This window comes from Lampris incognitus, chromosome 7 (genome assembly GCF_029633865.1).
Source record: "Lampris incognitus isolate fLamInc1 chromosome 7, fLamInc1.hap2, whole genome shotgun sequence".
Taxonomy (NCBI): Eukaryota; Metazoa; Chordata; class Actinopteri; order Lampriformes; family Lampridae; genus Lampris; species Lampris incognitus.
In genome coordinates this window covers 11,624,381-11,647,653 of record NC_079217.1, presented here as the reverse complement: position 1 = coordinate 11,647,653, position 23,273 = coordinate 11,624,381, and the positions used below count along the sequence as shown (strand labels likewise).

Sequence of the window (23,273 nt, the reverse complement as noted above, 5' to 3'; positions counted from 1 at the left end):
CTCCGAGGTTGGAGGTGATGTCGGGCCTGCTGCACTGGGGGTTCTGGGACATGTGTGTGTGTGGGTTCTGGGACATGTGTGTGCGTGGGTTCTGGGATGTGTGTGTGTGTGGGTTCTGGGACATGTGTGTGTGCGTGGGTTCTTGGACGTGTGTGTGTGTGTGGGTTCTGGGACATGTGTGTGTGTGTGTGTGTGTGCGTGGGTTCTGGGACATGTGTGTGTGTGTGGGTTCTGGGACATGTGTGTGTGTGTGGGTTCTGGGACATGTGTGTGTGCGTGGGTTCTGGGACATGTGTGTGTGCGTGGGTTCTTGGACGTGTGTGTGTGTGTGTGTGCGTGGGTTCTGGGACATGTGTGTGTGCGTGAGCGACGTCCAAGTCGGATTACAACTTCACTGCTGTGAGATAGTTCGGAGCAAATCTTGTGCGAGTGCGCGCCAGCCAGATGAGAAAGGAAACTTCCATAACATCACCCATATATGCACAGTGGCAGAAACGGCACAAATAAGACCCGGGGTGTAAAAAATGGAATTTCCCCTTAACTCTTTGAACCATTATCCATGCTGCATATGAATAAATGGTGCCAGTACCCTAATCCAGTAGTTGTGTGAAATGAGCATCGCATGTGTCCTCGATATATTTTATCTTTTATTTTTTTATTTATATAGCCATCCATCCATTATCTGAACCGCTTTATATATATATATATATATATATGGCAGCTGATGAGTGCGAGATGCACGAAACAGGCCTGTACTGCTATGCATTAAAATCTTTTTTCCTGTATCCGTGTTATGTATATATATATACACACACACACATATACATATATATGTCCACAGTGTGTGTGTGTGTGTGTGTGTGTGTGTGTGTTTGTGTGTGTATATATATATATATATATATTATATATTGATAATATATCCCACTTCAAATGTATTTTTGTATGCATTTCATTACATACATTACATAGGACTTACAGTTTGTACATAAATGTATATTTGGGGCGTCCGCATAGCGTAGCGGACTAATCCGTTGCCTACCAACACGGGGACCCTGGTTCGAATCCCAGTGTTACCTCTGGCTTGATCGGGCATCCCTGCAGACACAATTGGCCATGTCTGCGGGATGGGAAGCCAGATGTGGGTATGTGTCCTGGTCGCTGCACTAGCGCCTCCTCTGATCGGTCGGGGCGCCTGTTCAGGGGGGAGGGGGAACTGGGGGGGAATAGCGTGATCCTCCCACACGCTATGTCCCCCTGGCGAAATTCCTCACTGTCCGGTGAAAAGAAGCGGCTGGTGACTCCACATGTATGGGAGGAGGCATGTGGTAGTCTGCAGCCCTCCCTGGATCGGCAGAGGGGGTGGAGCAGCGGCTCAGAAGAGTGGGGTAATTGGCCGGATACAATTGGGGAGAAAAGGGGGGGGGGTCCAATAAATAAATAAATGTATACGTGGTTAATAAATCAGATTTTACACAAATATGATATTGCATATAAGCTACAATAAAACCGACTGAAAATAGGAAAATATGTGTTGGCCTGCAGATCGAAGTGGATAATGAGGAGGAATACCAAAGGCAAGTCCATAATGTACTGGCAAGACTGAATTTATTTAGCTCCGATGATGCAGTCACATAAATATCACCTTGACTTACGGTGTTTCAAATCAACTGAAAACTTACTATTTAAAATTCTTCCTTTATCTTCTAGTAAATGAACATTTCCTCCTTGCAGTCATGGGTTATACATACCATGACAGAGCGAAGAGGGGGAACAGAGGAAGTAGGAGAATAGTGTTTACACTGATGCATCGGCTCAGGCCTGAAAACATGCAGGCCCTCAGTGCTGTGCTCTCCTACTTGTTTTGGTTTTGTTTTTACATTCATAATTGGATAGAAGCAGATGAATGCCATAACAGACCTATAGTTGAAGGTTATGCATTCAGTAGTGAGCACTGCAGCGAACACACAGGTCTGTAAGTTGTAGCAGAGCCCTAGAAAGAGAGCGTTACGTCAATGAGGGGTCAGAACGCGAGAGGGTCATGTGGTTCATGTAGCCGCCGAATAGGTCCAATATTTTCAGATTTTTACATTTATATATAGATATAAATATATTCCAACGTGACACATATTCTATGCGCATGTGTAGGGATTGACGAGCTGTCACGCTTTAAATTACATCGTTAATTTGATTCAAACGTGCTTGTAAAATGGTCATCATTAAAATGTCAACTGTAGCTTCTTACCTGTAAATTAACCTTTGATCAATGCGAGAAACACACCTTCGCCATAGAAATCCTATCGCCCCGGGTCGCACTGTTTGGAACTATCCGGGGCTCCCATGATCCGCCATTGCTGTTAAATAATTGGCCCGTTGACGTCTACGGAGTTGACGTAACTCTCTCTTTCTAGGGCTCTGAGTTGTAGGTGACCGACCGTCTTCACATCATACCTGTTTTGGAAGATGGGAGGTGCCGCGAGCTATGACCGCTGCAGTTACAGCAGCAAGCAGCGCTCAGGAAGGATTCCTCATCAGTTGCTAAAGTTTCTTCCTGGTCCTCTGTTTTGTTTTGGGGGGGGGGTTCCCCCCCTTTTTCTCCCCAATTGTATCCGGCCAATTACCCCACTCTTCCGAGCCGTCCTGGTCGCTGCTCCACCCCCTCTGCCGATCCGGGGAGGGCTGCAGACTACCACATGCCTCCTCCGATACATGTGGAGTCGCCAGCCACTTCCTTTCACCTGACAGTGAGGAGTTTCGCCAGGCAGACGTAGCACACGGGAGGATCACGCGATTCCCCCCAGTCCCCCCCGACCAGGCGCCCCGATCGACCAGAGGAGGCGCCAGTGCAGCGACCAGGACACATACCCACATCCGGCTTCCCACCCGCAGACACTGCCAGTTGTGTCTGTAGGGACGCCCGACCAAGCCGGAGGTAACACAGGGATTTGAACCGGTGATCTCTGTATTGGTAGGCGACAGAATAGACCGCTACGCTACCCGGTCGCCCAGGTATTTTTTTATACGTTTTTACAAGGACATTTTCAGCACTATTTTCTCAGCGTTAAGCTAACTACGTGAGGCGCAGTCATGCGGGTGTTTAGGGGTCCATACCTAGACTCACCAGGGTGGGGCGGTATGCGGTAAGAAATAAAGGTACTCACGGGGAAACAATCAGAAGTGCTGATACTAAGTACCGGTGAGCACCGATCCATTTCAGGCGCTGCGTCTGTGCATTTCCTTTCTGATGTGATGGGCCAGCCCGCTGGTTCATGATATATCATCCTAGGTCTGGGCCCTTAGAGGTCACATGTTTGACCACTGCACAAGCCAGTTTATGTCAAATACCCATGTGTGCTGCAAAAGTGTCCTTGAGCAGACCCCGAACCACCATCTGCCTCGTTCTCTTTCGGCAGAGATGAAACTGAAAGGTTTTGTGGATACCCAGTCGGGTAATTAATTTGAATTCTTTCACAGTTATACCAGCTCAGTCAAAATTTAACTTAACTACCCTCATTACCACGGCATGGTTACTTTTAATTTGATCATGTGTTGTATGTAAGATAATTGCCAGCAAAATTTCCGCTTCCCTTCACATACATGCAAGGATGCTTTTTTTCTGGACAAGTGTAACAATAAAAAAAAAAAGAAATACTTGAAAGCCATTATTTTTGGTATTCAAAAAATAAGACACTGTTTCTTAAAGTAGGAAAAGGCTTAAATTGGAAAAACACAGCAAAAAAAAAAAAACCTTGTAGAGAATGATTTAGGCAAAAAATGGTTGTTTTTCTTCCACTCCCACACAAGTCTGCGTACAATCAAGTCGCTCAGAGAAGAAAAAAATGCCCAGGCTGCGCTTGTCTGCTGAGGAAGCTGCCCTCCATCTCTGCAGGTGGTAGATTTTTTTGACAAGATTTTCATAATCTGCCTGACACAGTGTTTTATTAGTGGCGCCATTATTTTTCAGTCATCCGCACGAGCAGTGAAATCAAGGGGCTTCTGTTCTACAAAAGGACTGCACATATATACAAGCAAACGCGTAAACACCCGGGCTCGAACGTAAAGATCCTGCATCTCATTACGCTGGACCAGTTCCACGCATAACACAAACCGACGTGTTAATATCACCTGATGATAAAGGGTTGTGGATAGCCGTCGCAGCAAAATCTCACCAACCAACAGCGTTAATGGGCTCTGAATACAACTCATCCACGAGCAAAAATCACTGGTAGAAGAAATGTCCACTCCTGGTTTTCAGGATAGTCAGAATAATGCAAATTAGAATGTATGCAGCATCCGGTCCTCTCCTGGAAGGTGTGGTACTACAGGTTACCATGACAACAGTAATTCGTCCCACCTGCGGGTCGCGCTCGCCAATTTGCTCATCCAGTCACTTAATTACTTTTCAGCAGATAAAGGCATTTGATAGAGATGGGCAGTGGTCTGCGGCGAGCTCGCAGTCAGTCTTTAGCCAGCCAGTCATCGGCGAGGCGTGAAGGGCATGCCCCCCGGGAGCAGCTGTCAGGTAGAAACACGGGCGCAGATAGTCAACGGGGCGCCTAACTAAAGGTTCTATTTTGGGGTCGTAATGTAGTGTGTAAAGGCGAAGGCAATCAACCCTGTCAGCCGGAGAAACTTCTCTGGCCATCTCGGGCGGTGGTTCCCTGCCTATTAGGGCCCTCTCCATGACTCTGGTGGTGCGCGCGGCTTGGGTACATACTGCACAAGCCAGCATTAATTGAACACCGTGAGACAAAGGAACCTTTGTGTGCAAGACCAACGTTTCCTGAGCATGACTACCTTTGTCCCTTTTTACTTTATGACTTTGGCAGCGTTTAGAGGACTTTCATCACTTTTCTGCATTGCTAATGATTCTTTTTGTCTTTACTGTAGAATTACATCTCCCCATCTAAATGCTGCATCGTTCAGTCTTAGACCTTGTGCAGCTCAATGTGGTGTAATTCCACTTCGATAAGAGTAAGCTGAGCTGGGCGACCGGGTGGCGTGGCGGTCTATTCCGTTGCCTACCAACACGGGGCTCACCGGTTCGAATCCCCGTGTTACCTCCGGCTTGGTCGGGCATCCATACAAACCCAATTGACCATGTCTGCGAGTGGGAAGCCGGGTGTGGGTATGTGTCCTGGTCGCTGCACTGGCGCCTCCTCTGGTCAATCGGGGGTTGGGGGGAATAGCGGGATCCTCCCATGTGCTACGTCCCCCCAAGTGAAACTCCTCACTGTCAGGTGAAAAGAAGCCGCTGGTGACTCCACATGTACCGGAGGAGGCATGTGGTGGTCTGCAGCCCTCCCCGGATCGGCAGAGGGGGTGGAGCAGCAACCGGGACAGCTCGGAGGAGTGGGGTAATTGGCCTGATACAACTGGGGAGAAAAAGTGAGAAAAAAATACCCCCCCCCCCAACAAAAAAAGAGTAAGATGAGCTGAATGTTATCTCTTGTCTTTTGCCGTGGCAGATGCTAGCTTTCTTTTATTTTTTTTTCTTTTTATTTTTTTTATTTTTTTCGAATCAGTTATTTTAGGAATAAATGTCTCAGGAGATTTCAGCAGAGAAAAGGAACAACTGTAACAATGCTCTCTTCTGTCGGTCTCTCGTCTTGGGGTTGCACAACGCCGCACATTCAGGCACAACACTGGCACAGCCATTAACCCGCAGCATGGACAGCATGCCTGAGTGCCCATTACCGCGCCTGCATGAGGGGCTTTTCAGAGAGAAATGAGCTGTGCAGTGTGAAGTATATGCAAAGCGCACGCTGTGACTCCACGGGGCAGTGGGCATCGGTCGCTCGTGCTTCGGCTGTGGCGGATATGTTAAAATCACTAATTGTTTACTAATTAAATGCAAATCAGCGGCTCATATTTTAATATGACGGGGTGACAGTGATAGCACCTTCCTGACAGCTTTATTCTCGACAGCACGTCGCAACGCTGCGACCGAAGTAATGCGCCCGTCATTAGGATCGCTGTGCAGATTTCAAATTCTGTGACAGCGTGAGCGAGCATCTAATAAGCCTTTAGATGAAGACGCCGTGTGGTAAAAGTACGAGTATTAGTTGATTGTTAGTCGGTCGTATCATTGGTATGCACAACAAGCGAGTGTAGATTAGATCAATTACATTATTTACATGGGTTTTTTCCGTGCATGGAAGGAGTCCATTATCCTTATTTTACTTGTTGATGAAACTGAAACACAATACAGAGGTTTCCAATGGGATCGATCCTTTGCCCGGCAGGGTCGCATGCCGTTCCACAGGTGCAGCTATTAAGAAACTAACCATCTCTGGGCTCATAAATATTCATATTCTCACCAAAAATACCCATATTTAGTGTTTATGTCGTTGTTGTAGTCAGCCGAAGTGTATGTTTTTGCAGCATTATAGCTGATGTTATTTTGATGAAAATTTTAAAGCCCATGGGGTCTGAAAGATGGTTGGTGGTTGACCCTCTAAGGTGCCCTTTACTGTCTTTGTGTGGACTATGCAGAAAGAGACACCTTCATAGTTCAGTAATTTTTTCAATATAATACTACAACTTTTTTTTAATAATTCATTCTCTTCTTAATCCCCCCCCCCTTATTAAACATTCAGCAAAGGTATTTTCTAGTCATTACCTCTATTAATTGATTCCTGTTAATCTGCCTCAGCCATTAGCCTTCCCCCTCTACTGTCTCAAAGTCATTTGCAGTTTTGTGGCTCCTCCCTGCCGGGGGGGGCGAGGTGGCAGATATGACAAAGGCAGATGTGTTGGTGACATTTCCCTGTTTGCTTATTGATATGTCAGAGTTAGCTTCTGCATGCGTGTCTTCTGCTCCTTTGTGATGTTGCCGTGATCGGGTGTGTTTCATCCCCCTCCCCTCCATGTGCTGTCTCTGTTTGTGGTCCACAGGTCCTCCGCTGCATTGTTCATCCGCCTCTTCCTCCCCTGTCGAGCAGCTCCCATACCCTCCCCCTTCCCTTGCAGCCAATGAGAGCCAGGGAAGGTTGCTAGGTAACTGTGCGGCTCAGCCAGCCCAGGACTCTGACTCTGAAGATGAGTTTGGCCCCAATTCATTCTTAGTTAAAACTGGCTCAGGGAACCTGTATGCTCCTGCCACCGCAACTGCCGATGGTGAGTTGGTTTTCAAACTACTGTTTTCTAGAGGTTAGCCTTCCCCCCGCAGGCCACACTGTGCTACAGGTCATACAGATTGGCTGTTGGCTGGCATGTGACCCTTTTTCTCTCCTGAGCAGCATAAAAGGATGCCAGCATGCTGCCCGGTGACATGTACAGCGCGTCGAAGCCAAGGCCCGCCAAATTCAAAGATAGGGCAAGTTTGGGTTTAGGAGGGGGCTTTCGTCAGCAATATTTCCTTTCTCTTTTCAATATTTCGTAGTGAGACTACTTGTCACAAAATCCCTGTGTGAAATGTTGAGAAGCGGGAGACCTCATCCAGTACAACATCCTCACCACAAGCAAGGAAATACAGACTTGTAGAATGGAGTTAGTTGCCTTACAAACTGTGATGTAGTGCTCGCTTTATCATTATGCATCAGTGCATCTCATTCGATGATGCTGTGTGGAGGAGCCAGTTCTGTATTTTGTTGCTAAACCAAAGTTGATGGCATGCTTTACTCATTACTTGGTTATTCATGAAAAGTGATAAATTCCTAAACTCGGGAAGCCGTGCTCCCTGAGAATGAGATTAGTTTTGGATAGTCGCAATGTGATTTACCCATTAATAAATGTCAGCCAGTCTTTCCTCCTGAATCACTCAGTGTCCGCTGTTGTTGACTGAGGACTCAGCCAGACTTGGGAAATGACAGTCTCGCACATACTTTGAACATGATGCCTGACTGCTGACAGGAGTATACAGTATCTGTAAGAACTGTAGACATACTCAGTATCACTTCGTTCCCTGACATAATGATCTTACTTGGTAGGTGAGATCACTGATGATCACTGATGACTTGTTAGGCACAAAGTAGTCCAGCATACTTTTTAATACCAGAGGATGTGCAATATAGTTACTTAGATAGTTGCTTAGATTCATGTGTGAATTCATTGCTTCATAGACTCGCATCGATGCTCACAAATTTCGTGATTTTTTTCCCCCGCATAAACACACATTTATTCTGACTCGTACACCCCTATGTACGGCACGGTGGTATGTAAATTTCATGGACTCGAAATCATAACCTCAGGTAACCGGAAGAAACTAGATTTAGACGTATGCTGTTGCAAAACATGATACTGATGTGTGTCATGTAGTACCATGTTGTCCTCGGGTGTGTGTATTTCCTTTCATGATATGCTTACATGGCGGTCAGCCGAATACAATTGATGTTGTATATATCCCATAGGCAATGAAGATGAATGCTGAACAATACTTTTTTTTTTTTAATATGGCTGTCTTTCAGTTAGAGCTTTCTTCTCCCATCGGCACAGAAAATGCAAAACAAAATGAAATTGTCTTAATAATTGATCAGGCTTACAAGTTAACTACCCAAAGGGTGGAATTACATCAAGCTCCAACGTGCCTCAGCTGCCTTGAACCATTCACAAAGCCAGGAAAATGAGTTATTAATCCCACTGCAAATATCTCCCAAATTTTACAGCTGCAAAATCCTGGTCATCCGGCGGTGACACGGCTGTGCTTGAAGGGAAGAGGGGAGGGAGGGATGGCCTTTACTACAGCAGATTTTTCTTGTAACAATGGCGATGATTTGCATAGCTGCAGACTTCAGGTTTGGCCTCAGGCTGTCAGTAAGGGGTAAGAGAGGATTGGGAGTGGATCTCCCAGGGCTCTAGCAGCTAGCTTAGTCATCCTGAGGCTTTGTATAAGTCCATTCAAAGTAGCACAAGCAGAATGTAGCATGTTTCTCCTCGGCTCTAACCAGGGGGGTGCAAAACCTTTTCTCAATTTCATATCTAGGCAACACAATGCCCTCACGATGACGCTGTGCTCCATTAAAAGGCCATTTCGTGATATGGTGTTTGCATGTAAATAAGCAGTAAATTATGCAAATTGCCTGTTCTTTGTGTTTCTACTTTACCAGTTTTTGTTTGATCATGGGAAGTCTTTGGCAGTAAGGAGCCAATTACAATAAAAAAAGAAAGCCTCCACTATTTGTTCACTTAAACCACCTAATGAGCCATGTGAATTTGCTCCACGCCTTCTCATGAGCTTTTTGCATTGCATCCAAATGACTTAACAGAGCAGGCTCACGGTTTCATTTATTCAGTTCTCAACATATTGCAACTTTTTTTTTAATTCATTTTACTCTTCCACTTCAGTGAGCCGCACAATGCACTTCAGCTGGTGATGCACAAAAGCAGCCACTTGACTTAAATGAAAAAGTAAAAAAGTGCCATAGGCTCCCCCATGGCACTTTACATATTATGTGATTACTTTCCAAGTCCCCGAAGCTATTAAAATCCAAAATATCTGGTACTTGAAAACTGAATCACCAAAATCTGCTTTTCCCTCTGAAGAAATTATTCGCCACTGAAAATTTGTCACAGCGACACGTTGAAATAAGGAAGAGATATGGGAGCACAACAAAATCATTCAAATCATCAATTCAAAGTTCGTGAAATGTCTAGATTGTGTATACAACACATAGTGAAAAATGAAATTTAAGGCCCTCTACTATGTGTAGGTGCTTTGGCTCTTGTTGATAAAAAGCTTCATTTTACCAGGAGCTGAGGAGTTTAGTATGCGCCTCAGATTTTTCAGAGAGAATTACAAGTGGAGAAAAGCTAATTCAAAGTTGCTGAAGTGAAGATGACTCGAATATAAAATCAGATTTCTCTGACACACAGGTCAATGAAAAAATATTCATATTCAGAGTTGACATATGAATATTTACCCTTTTTTTACCAGGAGTAAACAACAACAAAAAATGGTGTGCACCTAAATTAATTGGCTCATGGTGTATCTGTTGTAGTGGAAAACAGTTGCCGTTTTATCACTTAAGTTTAAATTTGCCCAAGGTCGTTTTTGAGCCTGTGTGCTGGACTTGAATATATTCTGCTGGATTTCTTAAGGTGTAATTGCATTTAGTAGCATATTGTTATTCAAGTTAGAAGCCTCACCAGCTGCAAATATATATATATATATATATTTTTTTTTTTTGTGCCATATCCTGTTTTGGTTGTAAAGAGAACTAAGCAAGGGCTTCTTCTGTAAGGCCGACAAGGCTGCTCGCTGAAGCCTGTAGTCTTTGTGTGGAGCATGTGTTTCACTGTGGCCCCCAGCTTTCTCTCAGGCCCTTCTTCCTGGGTAGGCTGCCAGTGGGAGTCGGCTGCCATGCTGAGCCCCGAGATCTGAGGCACTGCAACCTCCCTGTATTAGCATCTCTTAATGCAGAACAGCGTGAGGTCAGGCAAGTGTTGGCTTTCAATGCAGTTGGGCTCCCCGGTGAGAGGGCGAAGGCACGTCACCTTCTCACAGCTGACTGTGCAGGAATGGCGAGTCCAGTGGAAGGCTCGAGGACATGGCTGTGTGTGAATTTAAATAAGGCTTCGTTTGAACTGCTTAATCATCTCCTGTGTCAGCGAGGATGGAGCAAATGCAGTTAAAAGAGGTCACTCTAGTAAGTAATTTAGGCACAGACACTTTGAGGAGTGGAGCTATCTGAGGCAAAATAATGGCACTTTAAAAGCACGTGGCACTCACATGTCATGTCCCTGTTTTCCCTGCATTTTACTGGAAATTCGACTCTGGTTTCTGAGCTGACAAATAAAAAGGAGTCGTTAAACGGCTGAACTGATGTTTATTTATCCAGATGACTTCGAGCCAAAACACAGTTTATCCTATCCCATTCAACTTGTTGTTCATGAATGTGCAGAAACTGAGGGTAATCTATTTTGTCTGTCTTCAGAGAAATAAATGAAGATGCATTACTTCAGTACCCTTGAAATTGCAGACCATCTGAGCCCTCCCACAACATCGCAGACCTCTTTGATAGATACACAACACAGTAACGTTCAGAATGGAGCATGTGTAACCACTCAGCTTATTCTTGCAAAAGCAGTTCAAAGAAGGACAGAAAATCCATTTGATTTGAGAAAGGGTGAGACATATGCCAGGGCTCCTCCTAATAGATTGGGTTGCCGGTATGTGGGATAATCCTCAGGTTGACACAAAAAAAAGGGTCTTTTTTCTGCAAGGTTTGGAATCGGGGATAGGTTTAGCATCAAAACTACAGGCCATTTTCGTTTAGATTTTGTGGAATACAATCCTTTTCAGCCTCATGTCTCCACAGTGATTGATGGTTGCTATGTGTTATGTATTCCTCACACAATAGCATTTTTTTAACTCCAGCTAGAAATGAAGGAAAGCTTACATTTGTTTGTGTGTTAGAAGGCCTTCTTTTTCCACGTTCCCATGGAGAGAGCCAGTGGAGGGCAGAGTGTTATCCCTGCCATGTGTTGTTTGTGGTACCTGTTACCTCTCAAATGAATGTGGAGAAGACGGCTAGTATTCCCGCATGGCTCCCCCCTTCAGACTTTTCTAATGGTGTAGAAACAGCAGGGCCAGCAGAAGAGCACCGGCTTTGCAGAGTACAGCTTCAGTGCCTCCATGACAAATTCTATTTGTATTTTTATAGACAAATGCAACTCAGCTGGAAATTCAGCTCTTATGATTAGCCACAGGGATTGTAGCACTAAGCAAGATTTAATGATTTATCTTGCTGGTGGATGGCTTTAGATTAATTTTGTATTGAATGGCTCACAGCCCACTGCTCTGATTGGGTTTCCAGGGCATGTCATATCACTTAATTTCATCAGGTGTGAGCATCGATGGGGATTTTATGCACTTTCATCGTTCAGACATAGATCTTCACCCTGGACACTGCACATAGTGTGGAAGTGTGAGGCAGCCAGTAATGCTGTGTTTCTCCACACATAAATAGATATGGCAGGGGCTGCAGAAAGTCAGTCATGTGTAGATGTCAACCAATTTAGGATCATCGGAGTTCTGCAAAGCCGCTGCTTTCCACTGCTCATCTATTATTTATGAACTTGTTCAGAAGTTAGTTCTGACCACGTTATTATTGGCAGAGAGACATTTCAAGAAGCGTCAGTGTAATAGTAGTCTGCGTAAAGGTAATTTATCACTTAACTTTCTAAATGTAACCATTTGCCATTTGTACAGCACAATGCCCAAGGCAGTGCAACCAGCCTACTTGATTGGGCTTACATTAATTGCTTAAAGTACCCCTCCACTCAAAAATGTGTATTTATTGTGTTTGTGTCCCCTAAAATATCTGGCCTTGACTATACTGACTTGTATCTGTGCAGGTTTGTCACTAGAGGTTGTTTTCACGCTGCTCTACTGGAGGAGGAGCTGTCTGTGCACTTGCCTAAAATCTGAACTTCAAACGTACCCCGGGCAAGCTAGATTTTGTACATCACAAAATCCGAAAGCCAGTCGCCGTCCAATTTGCAAATGCAGGGCGGGTAAAGAAACCTGAATCCTCCTGCACAGAGCGGGCTTGTCAGTACAGAGAGCAAGTTTGCATTAGCATAGTGGAAGTTTTGCAGCAAACATGGTAGAGTATGTAGTTTTTGGATGTAAACCGGATCCTGGGGCTTCCTTCCACTATCTACCAAAAAAAATCCCGCTATACTGCTGAAATGGTTTGAATTTATTTACAGACATTAGGCTCACATGCCTACAAACCTGGAGGGACTGTGTATCTGCAAAGCTCATTTCAGTGTGGAGTGTTTCCATAACTTAATGCAAAAGTCACTGGGTTTTCACAAGAAATTAGTTTTGAAGTCTGATGCTATGCCGAATATTTATCCTGGGACTGCAGTAGTGAGCAGGAGTCAGTATGTAAGTTAAGTATTTCTTTTACCCAACCAGCAGTCAAATGAAAGCTTTCTGCATGTAACATATTTCCTTTGTGACTTATAAATAGCATTAACTATGTTAGCTTTTTGCTAGTTGCGGCGAGTTGTTTGGTAATAGTATAACTTATGTATTTAGCTAACATTTCAAAGCTCAGCCATATGAAGCAATGACAGCAGCCCGAGGCGCATCATTTTTCGCCCAAAAAATGGCCCGGTGTGCAACGTAAATCTCTATCTAGTCTGGATTTCGATCCCGACTGGGCTCGCGCAGGCCCCCATGCTCCGGCGGTGCTACTAAAGGCATCCGTCATCATGCGCTCCGAGGGCTGACGGAGCAGTGTGGGGGGTTCCCCTGCACGCCTGCTCGCCAGTACTTTCTGGACTTGGTCCCAAACAAAACTCTTGGAACCATAAACTTTAGTGCGGTGCGGGTCGCCTCACCCTGACGTCCCGGCGGTTTTGAATTTTTGACTACTCTCAATGAGCCAGTTCCCAGGAAAACTTGGTTGGCTATCAAGATAGACAGATAATATACATAATATAAAAATCTCAGCCAGATGGAATATATGTATTGTAACGTGCACGGATAAATAGATTCGCTAGCCCTTGGCTAATGGGTTGGACCCTTTAGTTGACTGGTTAACGTTGTCGCCCGTGGTGCGGGAGATCCGGGTTCGCGTCCTGGCTGCGGCGGTTCCCGGACTGCCCCCCAAATTCGTTACAGTATCTTTCTACAGTCTTTGGTTAGACCTCTGGTGTATAATTACGTAATAACGATGTGACAATGTGAACACACTGTAACATCGTAGCAGTTATTATTGTATGTTTCACAACCACTGCTGTGTCAGCCACTGCCTGCTACAAGCTAACAAACAACATAAACATATAAAAGATGCTAACTACACTTACCATTCTGATATGTCTGCTAGTTGCCAATTTTTGGTGCACGACAGAGTCTGAGTCTGGGTCTGACATATATGGTTGGATCTCGCCGACGTTTGCTTTAACATTAACCAACTTGATGCACGCCGCTCTTTCACTGGTCAACCTAGAGCAAGCAGCGATGGTGGGCGTGGCATAAGGCCTGTGATATTTGCATATTCATGCATCCGGTAACACTATAATAACAACACAAGTGAGGCATTAGTTAAGTATTAGTAACTACTGAATTCATCATTTGTAAAGCATTTGTAAATTAAGACATGCACCAATGGTTAGTGAGCGTGTTAATATATTTTTTATAAATACTTATTAATACTGCAATTCATGATTAATTCATGCACAGATCTACATCTGAATAGTTTGTTAAGCATGTATTTACACTTTCTAAAGGATCTGATGATCCTTAAGACTTTTGTGAGTCTCAAGGTACTGCTGGCCTTTCAGTCTCATTTGTAAATGCTTTGTAAGGCGTAGATAGTCCTCACTTTAGATGAGGTCACAAAATACTTAACTAACAACTAGTAACTACCTGAATTAATCATGAATTGCAGTATTAATAAGTATTTATAAAACATTATTACCACACTCACTAATATTTGGTGCATGTCTTGCTTTACAAATGCTTTACAAATGATGGATTCAGTAGTTACTAATACTTAACTAATTCTTCATTTGTGTAGTTATTATAAAGTGTTACTGTAGATCCTGAATTTCTCAATGAGGGTGAAAGCGTAAGATGTGCTTCCAGCCCCCTTTCAGTTTTTTGGGGTTTTTTTATTACTTTTTATGTGGGGAAACCATATTAAACAAAATATTAGTTGTCTCAGAGTGTTTTTAAACTATAAAGCGTGTCTGGAGGGGTACTTTAAATACTGTTCGACAACTCCCAAACAAAATAATCGCTCCTGGCTACAGACAGTGGCGTCTCTGGCACAGAAAGCCTGGTGAGGCACAATAGACTTTCTACGGGCAGCGTCCGACCCGTCAATGAAACGACACACAAACCTACTTGCTCAATGAATCCAAACACAAACGTACCTCATCGATGAATGAAATCACAAAAGAACACCTTACCGTAACGCGGTGCGGGAGTTAGAGGAAGGCGAGACAAGGGTCATCATCAATAACGGCATCTGATCTCAACTGGTTTATTACCTTGTTATGCAACATCACATTACAAATCCAAAGTTACCAAGCAGCAGGGGTTAAATTGGGGTTTGTTATGTGGGGGTGGGGCTGTGGTTTCAGGGTTCCATGGATGCGCGTGTGTGTGCATAGATGACAAAATCTGATTGATATCATTTGACAACCTGTAAATAAAGTATAACAAGGTGAGTCAACCCTCTGCTATGAACACTAAAACGCTAATCAAAGTCATTCTCGACACTGTTGGCAGTGTGCAAAACTACAGATGATGACAATACAATATCCTGTGTATCTGTATCTGTGGTGTTGTTACCACTAAAGAAGATATTAATAACACAAAATAATATGAATAGAACACTCTCTTTAATAATTACATTAATCTGGAATTGATTTACATTTTACAAATATACACAAGGGGCAGCACGGTGGCACAGTGGTTAGCATGGCCACCTCACAGCAAGAAGGTCCTGGGTTCAAATCCCAGGGTAGTCCAACCTTGGTGGGTCATCCCAGGTCCTCCTCTGTGTGGAGTTTGTATGTTTTCCCCACATCTGTGTGGGTTTCCTCCGGGTGATCCGGTTTCCTCCCACAGTCCAAAGACATGTAAGTCAGGTGAATCAGCCGTACTAAATTGTCCCTAGGTGTGAATGTGTGTGTGTGTGTGTGTATATATGTCGGCCCTGGTTGATGGCCTGGTGGCCTGTCCAGGGTGTCTCCCCGCCTGCCGCCCAATGACTGTTGGGATAGGCTCCAGCATCCCCGCGACCCTGGGAGCAGGATAAGCAGTTTGGATAATGGATGGTTGGAAATATACACAAGCTGCCAACACCTTTTCAAATTTCCAAACCTTTCCTTGACTGTTGGCTACCAAAAGATTGGAGGCAACCTGCTGTAAACTATCTTGCCTTACATTGTATTTAAACCGGTTAGTTTTTGACCTATTTTTCCCCCTATCTTGCCATCCACCTATGCCTCCCACTGGCCTCCAGCCCAACTTGATTAACGGGATGTTCATATTGTAACGACCACGGATGACTAGACTCGCTAGCCCTTGGCTAACGGGTCGGACCTTTTAGCCAATTGGTTGGTGGTGCGAGCGACCCATGTTCGCGTCCCGGTTGCAGCAGTTCCTGGCTGCCCCCCGAATTAGCTACATTGGTGTCAGAAGTGGGATAGTGAGACCATGAGGCCATTGGCAGCACGTGCGCCCAGAGGCATGAGGGAGCTGGTATGCTGAAGCGCGGGGACACGCTTCCTGAAGGAGGTGGGTAATGTAACGACCACGGATGACTAGACTCGCTAGCCCTTGGCTAACGGGTCGGACCTTTTAGTCGACTGGTTTGCGCAGTTGCCCGTGGCGACCCGTGTTCACATCCCGGCTGCGATGGTTCCCGGCTGCCCCTTAATTCGCTACAATATCAATTTACAGTCACAAAATTAAGCCTAGCAAAATGGCGCTGGCTGCTACTGCCATACCTAACTAGCTAAAACAAGTGCCTGTCTGAGGATATGATGAGTTTACCTTGATTTAAAACTAAAAAGCTTGATGATAATGAATGACCATGGTCGCTGGTTGTGGTTATTTAAGTTTACAGCCGTTTGCTAAAATATCAGTGTTGATAGAGGAGACGTTGTCTAGTGGGAATATCAGACGAACTGTGTGGTATACTCACTCGTACCACGGTGAGGACATTTCCCCCATCCGTTGATAAACTCGTGATGACAACACCAGTGTTACCACATTCACTGACCGGACATTTACTTCAGGGGTGCACCTTCGCTGGTTCCTGCACGAGTCGGGCGCAACAGCTGGTGGATACGACCTTCAGCTCACCGCTAACCACAAAAGTGATGACGCAATATCCTTTTAAACTGAGAAAACAAAAACATTATCGTTATTTGAATGGTCAGCATGTAATATATTTATTCTTTTGACAATAAAGGAAGAGTAAAAATGTTTGAATAAATTAATAGTTGAAGATTTATTCATTCATTTATTTTTTGGTACTCAACTCCGCCTGATGACATTTGAGATGTTATGTGGCGGTGCTGAGCCCCGGACAGCCCCGGCCCAATTTTAATCCCTGTCAAGCAGTATACAGTCATTATGGTCTGCAACTGCAATAACACATCCAAAGCAACATTTCAGAGCAGGAAAACCCATTGCTTTCTGGGCCTTAACCAAAATAACACAACTCAATAATAATGCAAAATAGACTCACCAGCGGCCTTCATTGCTTGAAAAGAAAAGATGCACTTCGATCTTTCATCTGGGCAATCTTGTCAATAACTTTTCTATTGAAGTCCACCAAGTTCATGAATTAATTCATTTTCAATTGATAGCATAGCAAGTGCATTTAACCTCTGTTGCCCCATGGTGTTGCATGTCCGTCCATCCGTTATCCAAACCACTTATCCTGCTCTCAGGGTCAGGGGGATGCTGGAGCCTATCCCAGCAGTCATTGGGCGGCAGGCGGGGAGACACCCTGGACAGGCCGCCAGATCATCACAGGGCTAACACACACACAGACACACAGACACACACACAGGAACAATTTAGTATGGCTGATTCACCTGACCTACATGTCTTTGGATTGTGGGAGGAAACCGGAGCCCCCGGAGGAAACCCACGCAGACATGAGGAGAACATGCAAACTCCACACAGAGGACGACCCCCAAGGTTGGACAACCCCAGGGCTCGAACCCAGGACTTTCTTGCTGTGAGGCAATTGTGCTAACCACTGCGCCACCATGCCGCCCCCTGTATTTAAATATCTTCGTCCTTTTCAACGTTGAAAAATTTCTCTGCATGCTAATGCCGTAAACGACGTTTACTAAACGTCTTGAAATATGTCATTCTATTATTTTTTTGACTGCTCTCAGCATGGGGCCAACATGATCGTGCCCCACATCTCAGTATTGAAAGCGCGTAATAAAGTAATTCAATAAATTTAATTTCAGTTTTTTAAACAATTTCAATTGCATATAAAATATATTTTATTATCTCTAATTTATTATTAGACCTTTTATTAATTACAGATGTTATTGATACTATTGCACCCGCTAACGTGAAGGTGGTCTCTGGTAAGAAAAGATATCAATGGAGATGTGCCATACTGGTCAGAATAGAAAAAGGGTGTCGTAAAGCTGAACACAGGTGGCGAAAAATAAATCTTACTGTTCGCTATTAAATCTATAAATAGAGACTACGCATGTATGATTTGGAGAAATGCAAGGTGGTCTTACTTCTCTGTCATCATTGCTATAAACAATAATAATGCTGTTTTCCACTGTTGACATGCTAACAAACCCCTTCCAGTGGCAGTTGCCTCTGAATTTCTGTCTACCAGGGAATTTGCCTCCTTCTTTAATTACAAAATTCAGAAAATTAGACAGGCAGCCAGTGCTTCCATAGTAGTTACAGGGCATGTGTTGTCCTTTAGTCCACCTAAAATCAATTCAAATAACATGTCATAATTTGATCCCATCAACCATAAAAGCTTGGGTGACGTTATACAACATCTGAAATCCTCTTCCTGCTGCCTTGATATTCTGCCACCAGGTTTTTTCAAAAATGTTTCTAATTGCATGTCCTCAGATCTTCTACAAATTTTCAACACATCTCTTCTCTCAGGTCTCTTCCCACAGGCCCTGAAAACTGCAGTCATCAAGCCACTCTTAAAAAATAATAATCGAGACACTTCACTATGAACAGTAATAAGCCCATATCAAACCTCACGTTTTTGAGTAAAATAATTGAAAAGGCTTTTTTTCCAGTAGCTGAACAACTTTTTGGTACCAAACAACAGTTTCGATGTCTTCCAGTCAGGGTTTCGACCACACCACAGCACTGAGACTGCTCTTGTTAAGATCTTTAATGACACCCGCTTAAACACAGACAGTGGCAGAATCTCAGTCCTGGTGTTATTGGATCTCAGTGCTGTATTTGACACAGTTAACAACAACATATTACTGGACTGACTGGTAAACTGGGTGAGCCTTTCTGGCACAGCACTAAACTGGTTTGAATTCTACTTAAAGGACAGGGACTACTTTGTGTCTGTAGGTAATTACAAATCTGAGTGTACAAAAATGACTTGCGGAATTCTCCAAGGCTCCATTCTGGGGCCACTTTTGTTTAACATCAATGTGCTCCCACTAGTCCAGATTATGGAAAACAACAAAATATGTTACCATAATTATGCAGACGACACGCAGATTTACATAACCATATCACCAGGGGACTATAATCCCATACAAGCACCGAGTAAGTCCATTGAACAAATCAATGATTTGATGTCTCAGAATTTTCTTTAATTAAACAAAGGTAAAACTGAAGTAATTGTCTTTGGAGCCAAGGAAGAATGACTAAACGTCACCACTCAGCTACAATTGGTAATGTTAAAAACCATGAACCATGCCAGGAATCTTGGTGTAGTCATGGACTCAGACCTGAATTTAGATAGCCACATTAAGACAATTACAGTCTGCCTGCTATCACCTGAAGAATATATCAAGAATTAAAGAATCTATGTCTCGGCAGGATTTGAAAACTTGTCAATGCATTTATCTTCAGTCGACTCGACTACTGTAACACGGTGTCTTTGCATGTCTTAAAAAAAAATCAATCGAAACAGCTGCAGCTGATTCAGAACGCTGCTGCTCGAGTCCTTACTAAGACCAAAATAGTGGATCACGTCACTCCAGTCCTGAGGTCACTACATTGGCTCCCTGTCCATCAAAGAATTGATTTTAAAACACTGCACTAGTTTATAAAGCACTGAATGGTGTAGGGCCAAAATACATTTCTGACCTACTGCTACACTGTGAACCATCCAGACCGCTCAGATCATCTGGCACAGGTCTACTTTCTGTCCCCAGAGTCAAAAGTAAACATGGAGAGGCAGCTTTCAGTTTTTATACACCACATATTTGGAGCAAACTCCCTGAAAACTGCAGGTCTGCTACAACTCTCAGTTCTTTTAAATCAAGGTTGAAGACTTTCCTCTTTGTTACTGCCTTTTATTAGATAAAGCTTGAAGCTTTTGATTTTCATCTTACACTACACTGTAACTTTTACTCTCTTTCTATTGTTTTTTTAAAAAAAAAAATATTGCCTTACATTGATTCTCTTGATGCCTTTTGTGCTTTGTGTGGAGCACTTTGAATTGTCCTGTTGCAGAGATGTACTATATGGATAAATTTGCCTTGCTTTGCCTTGTCTTGGTCAGGGGTACAGACGGGAGCGTTGGCACTAACATGCATGTAGCTGAAATAAACTTCCAGAAGATTTGAGACTTGCCCCAACACTGGCTACTTTTAAATCCATATTAAAAATGCTTATGTTTACCATTGCTTTCTGCTAAACTGCAAACCTTGCACTTTAACATCTGCAAAGCTGTAAATCTTGCATTGCATTTTGATTTTATTATTTCATTCTTTAGTTTAAATGTCTTTTTATGAATTAATTTTTTTTATTGTGTATATTTTTTATTTTTTTATAAGCACATTGAGTCTGCCTTGTGTATAAAATGTGCTATATAAATAAAGTTGCCTTGCCTTTATTGTTATGTCATAAGTAATCAGTTGCATGGTCAAATTGAGGTTTTATTAATGAAGGTAACGGTGAAGTCGACTGAAGCGCACCTGTTACCCTCAGTGCAGTATTCAGTATCATATATTACAGGGAATTGAATAATCTGTAGTGCCTTTAGATAAATTAATACATTCTCAAAGTAACTTTTTTTCCCCCAGCAAGATTTACTCATCTGATTTGTATTTAGCTTATTTGCCCTGACATATACATGAGTGGTAGGCCTAGAAATGAGACATGGACGTTTCACAGATTGTCCACTTTGTTTTAAAACTGGATAGATCCAGGAAAAAGAAATACGATGTACAGACAAAGTAAGGCAGCAAACTGAAACTGCCGCAGTCGGACCAATGGTCTCCCAGCACTTTTACCAGCACACCATTAGATAGTTGCCAACATTATCTCCCAGGGCATGGGGTGGGTTCTTAGCTAATGAGGTGCATCTGCTTTAATTACTTTTCTAGTAATGGCGTCAAAATTGCTCAGCCGGTGCATACATCTGTTAGAAAGAAAAATGAAAAATCCCTTCCCAGACTGAATAGATGTCTTGAGGCCCCTGTTTTGAATGCCATGTGAAACTTTGGCTATTGTAGGAGAGTCGCCCTCCTCCGTCTCTCTGATAACAAATGAATCTCCTTTTCTTGCCAGTTTCGTTGTGCAAAGCAGGTCAATAGAAAACCATTTATTTTTCCTGTCCTTTGGATAGCGGTGAATAAATGTTGCTGAATCGCCACATCTGTTACGGTGGTGTTGTCCTGCCCTTTGTCTCGTGGACTGTCTTCTTTCCCTTTTTTTCCCTGTTCATCTCCACAAGACAAAAAAATGATATTTACCTGGGTATTGAAGGGCTGTTGCGTAGACAAGGGCAGGCGAAGGCTGAAGAGAATGCAGCGTCTCCCCCCTGATTTTTCTTTGTTCCAGCATTTTTTTTCTGCTAGGTAGAAACGAAATAGATTCTACTTGCATTTCACATTTGCAAAAGAAAGTCAGCAATTAAGTTTACCAAGACTTACTTTGGTAAGTATTTGTAATATATCAGAAGGCCAGTAAAAGGCTTAGGTTTGTTTTGTTTTGTTTTTTTGGGGGGGGGGCCCCTCAATTGTATCTGGCTAATTACCCCAGTCTTCCAAGCCATCCCGGTCACTGCTCCACCCCCTCTGGCGATCCAGGGAGGGCTGCAGACTACCACATGCCTCCTCCGATACATGTGGAGTCGCCAGCTGCTTCTTTTCACCTGACAGTGAGGAGTTTCACCAGGGGGACATAGCATGTGGGAAGATCGCGCTATTCCCCCAGTTCCCCCTCCCCCACCGAACAGGCACCCCGACTGGCCAGAGGAGGCGCTAGTGCAGCGACTAGGACACATACCCACATCTGGCTTCCCACCCGCAGACACGGCCAATTGTGTGTGTAGGGACGCCCGACCAAGCCGGCGGTAACACGGTGATTCGAACCGGCGATCTCCATATTGGTGGGCAACAGAATAGACCGCTAGCTACCCGGATGCCCAAAAAGCTTAGGTTTAATGTGTTCATTATGCCTCACGCGAGTTCCTGACATAGTGATTGCACCACTGTTGTTACTGTGATTTGTACAAACTGAAGACTTGACTGCTTTTACAAGATTATGTTGACCATTCCAAATATGTCAACACCAACTGATATACTGGGGTACCTGATGCATTTTAGGACTGTACATACAGTATAATTTAAGTCTGAATGAATGAGCAAAATATGTTGTATATTTGCTGAAAGAAAACTTTGGCAATACTGTGTGAAATTGTGATTTTGGTATTTGAGTTGTACAGAGTATAAAGTTGCGCAAAGTTGCACTGCACCGTACAGGCTCTACTATGACACAACTGTTACTTCTTATGAGTACTGTCGTTATGGGGAGTCAAGCACATCTATTGCCAAACACCACGACTGCGTTATAGCTTTCTACGCGTGCATTTGAAGTCTGAATAGGTGCCCCGATGATGCATCGTTGCTGTGGCCTTCATAAAAATTGTCACCGAGTTTTCTTATTAGCCATTCCACCATATTTATCGGATCGGTATAGGTAATGTTCATGTTGTTTACTCAGCAGATAATGCGTTCCAGCACAGTGGCACATTTTGAGTTGTGATGTATTTCGCCAACTCTTTCCGTGATGTCCCCGTATCTAATTAGCATAACCTTGTTAATGGCTTTAGGGATCAGGTACATTACCAAGCAGCAGGAGGGTCATCAACAACTGTAGTTTTACCTTGCACCAGTCCATTTTTCACCAGGGTTGTGTTATGCCTCTCTAAGTGTCTGAGAGGTTGGGCTAATTATGAGGGCAGCATTGTGTGAAAGTGTCTTTCTTGGAGCCATCTGTCATTGCGACAGACAAATGTTACTGTGCTAATTGTGTGAAATGTGAAGACGTAGGAAACAACAGCGATGCTGCCAGTAACGGTGGGCTACGAAATGCGGGGGCCTGCTGTCACTGTGTGGCAGACAAACAGACCTGGGATTGTGTTTGAAGGTGAAAATTAGCATATTGTCTTTTATTGGTAATGACTAATGAAATTATATGCATATATACAATTCAATGATTCAAGTAAATTCTTTATGAGACAGTACAAGCCTGTTTCATGCCGTAAGCAGTCGTCGGCTGTCAATAAAGCTACACGGGACAGAACATACCATTAACTGCCTCGTCATGCACATCACGTTCACAACGGCCAATGGGGAAGGGAGAGGTGCCTACATTCAAA

At 43.7% G+C, this 23,273-nt stretch overlaps 1 protein-coding gene across 1 annotated transcript in view; it reads left to right on the top strand.

The window, feature by feature from the left end:
* tenm4 (teneurin transmembrane protein 4) overlaps positions 1–23,273 on the top strand; it is a 196,874-nt gene that overhangs the window by 36,667 nt on the left and 136,934 nt on the right. The window contains exon 3 of the mRNA XM_056283755.1: positions 6,895–7,116. Within this exon, the coding sequence (XP_056139730.1) occupies positions 6,895–7,116 (222 nt within the window). The remainder of the gene's footprint in view (positions 1–6,894; positions 7,117–23,273) is intronic.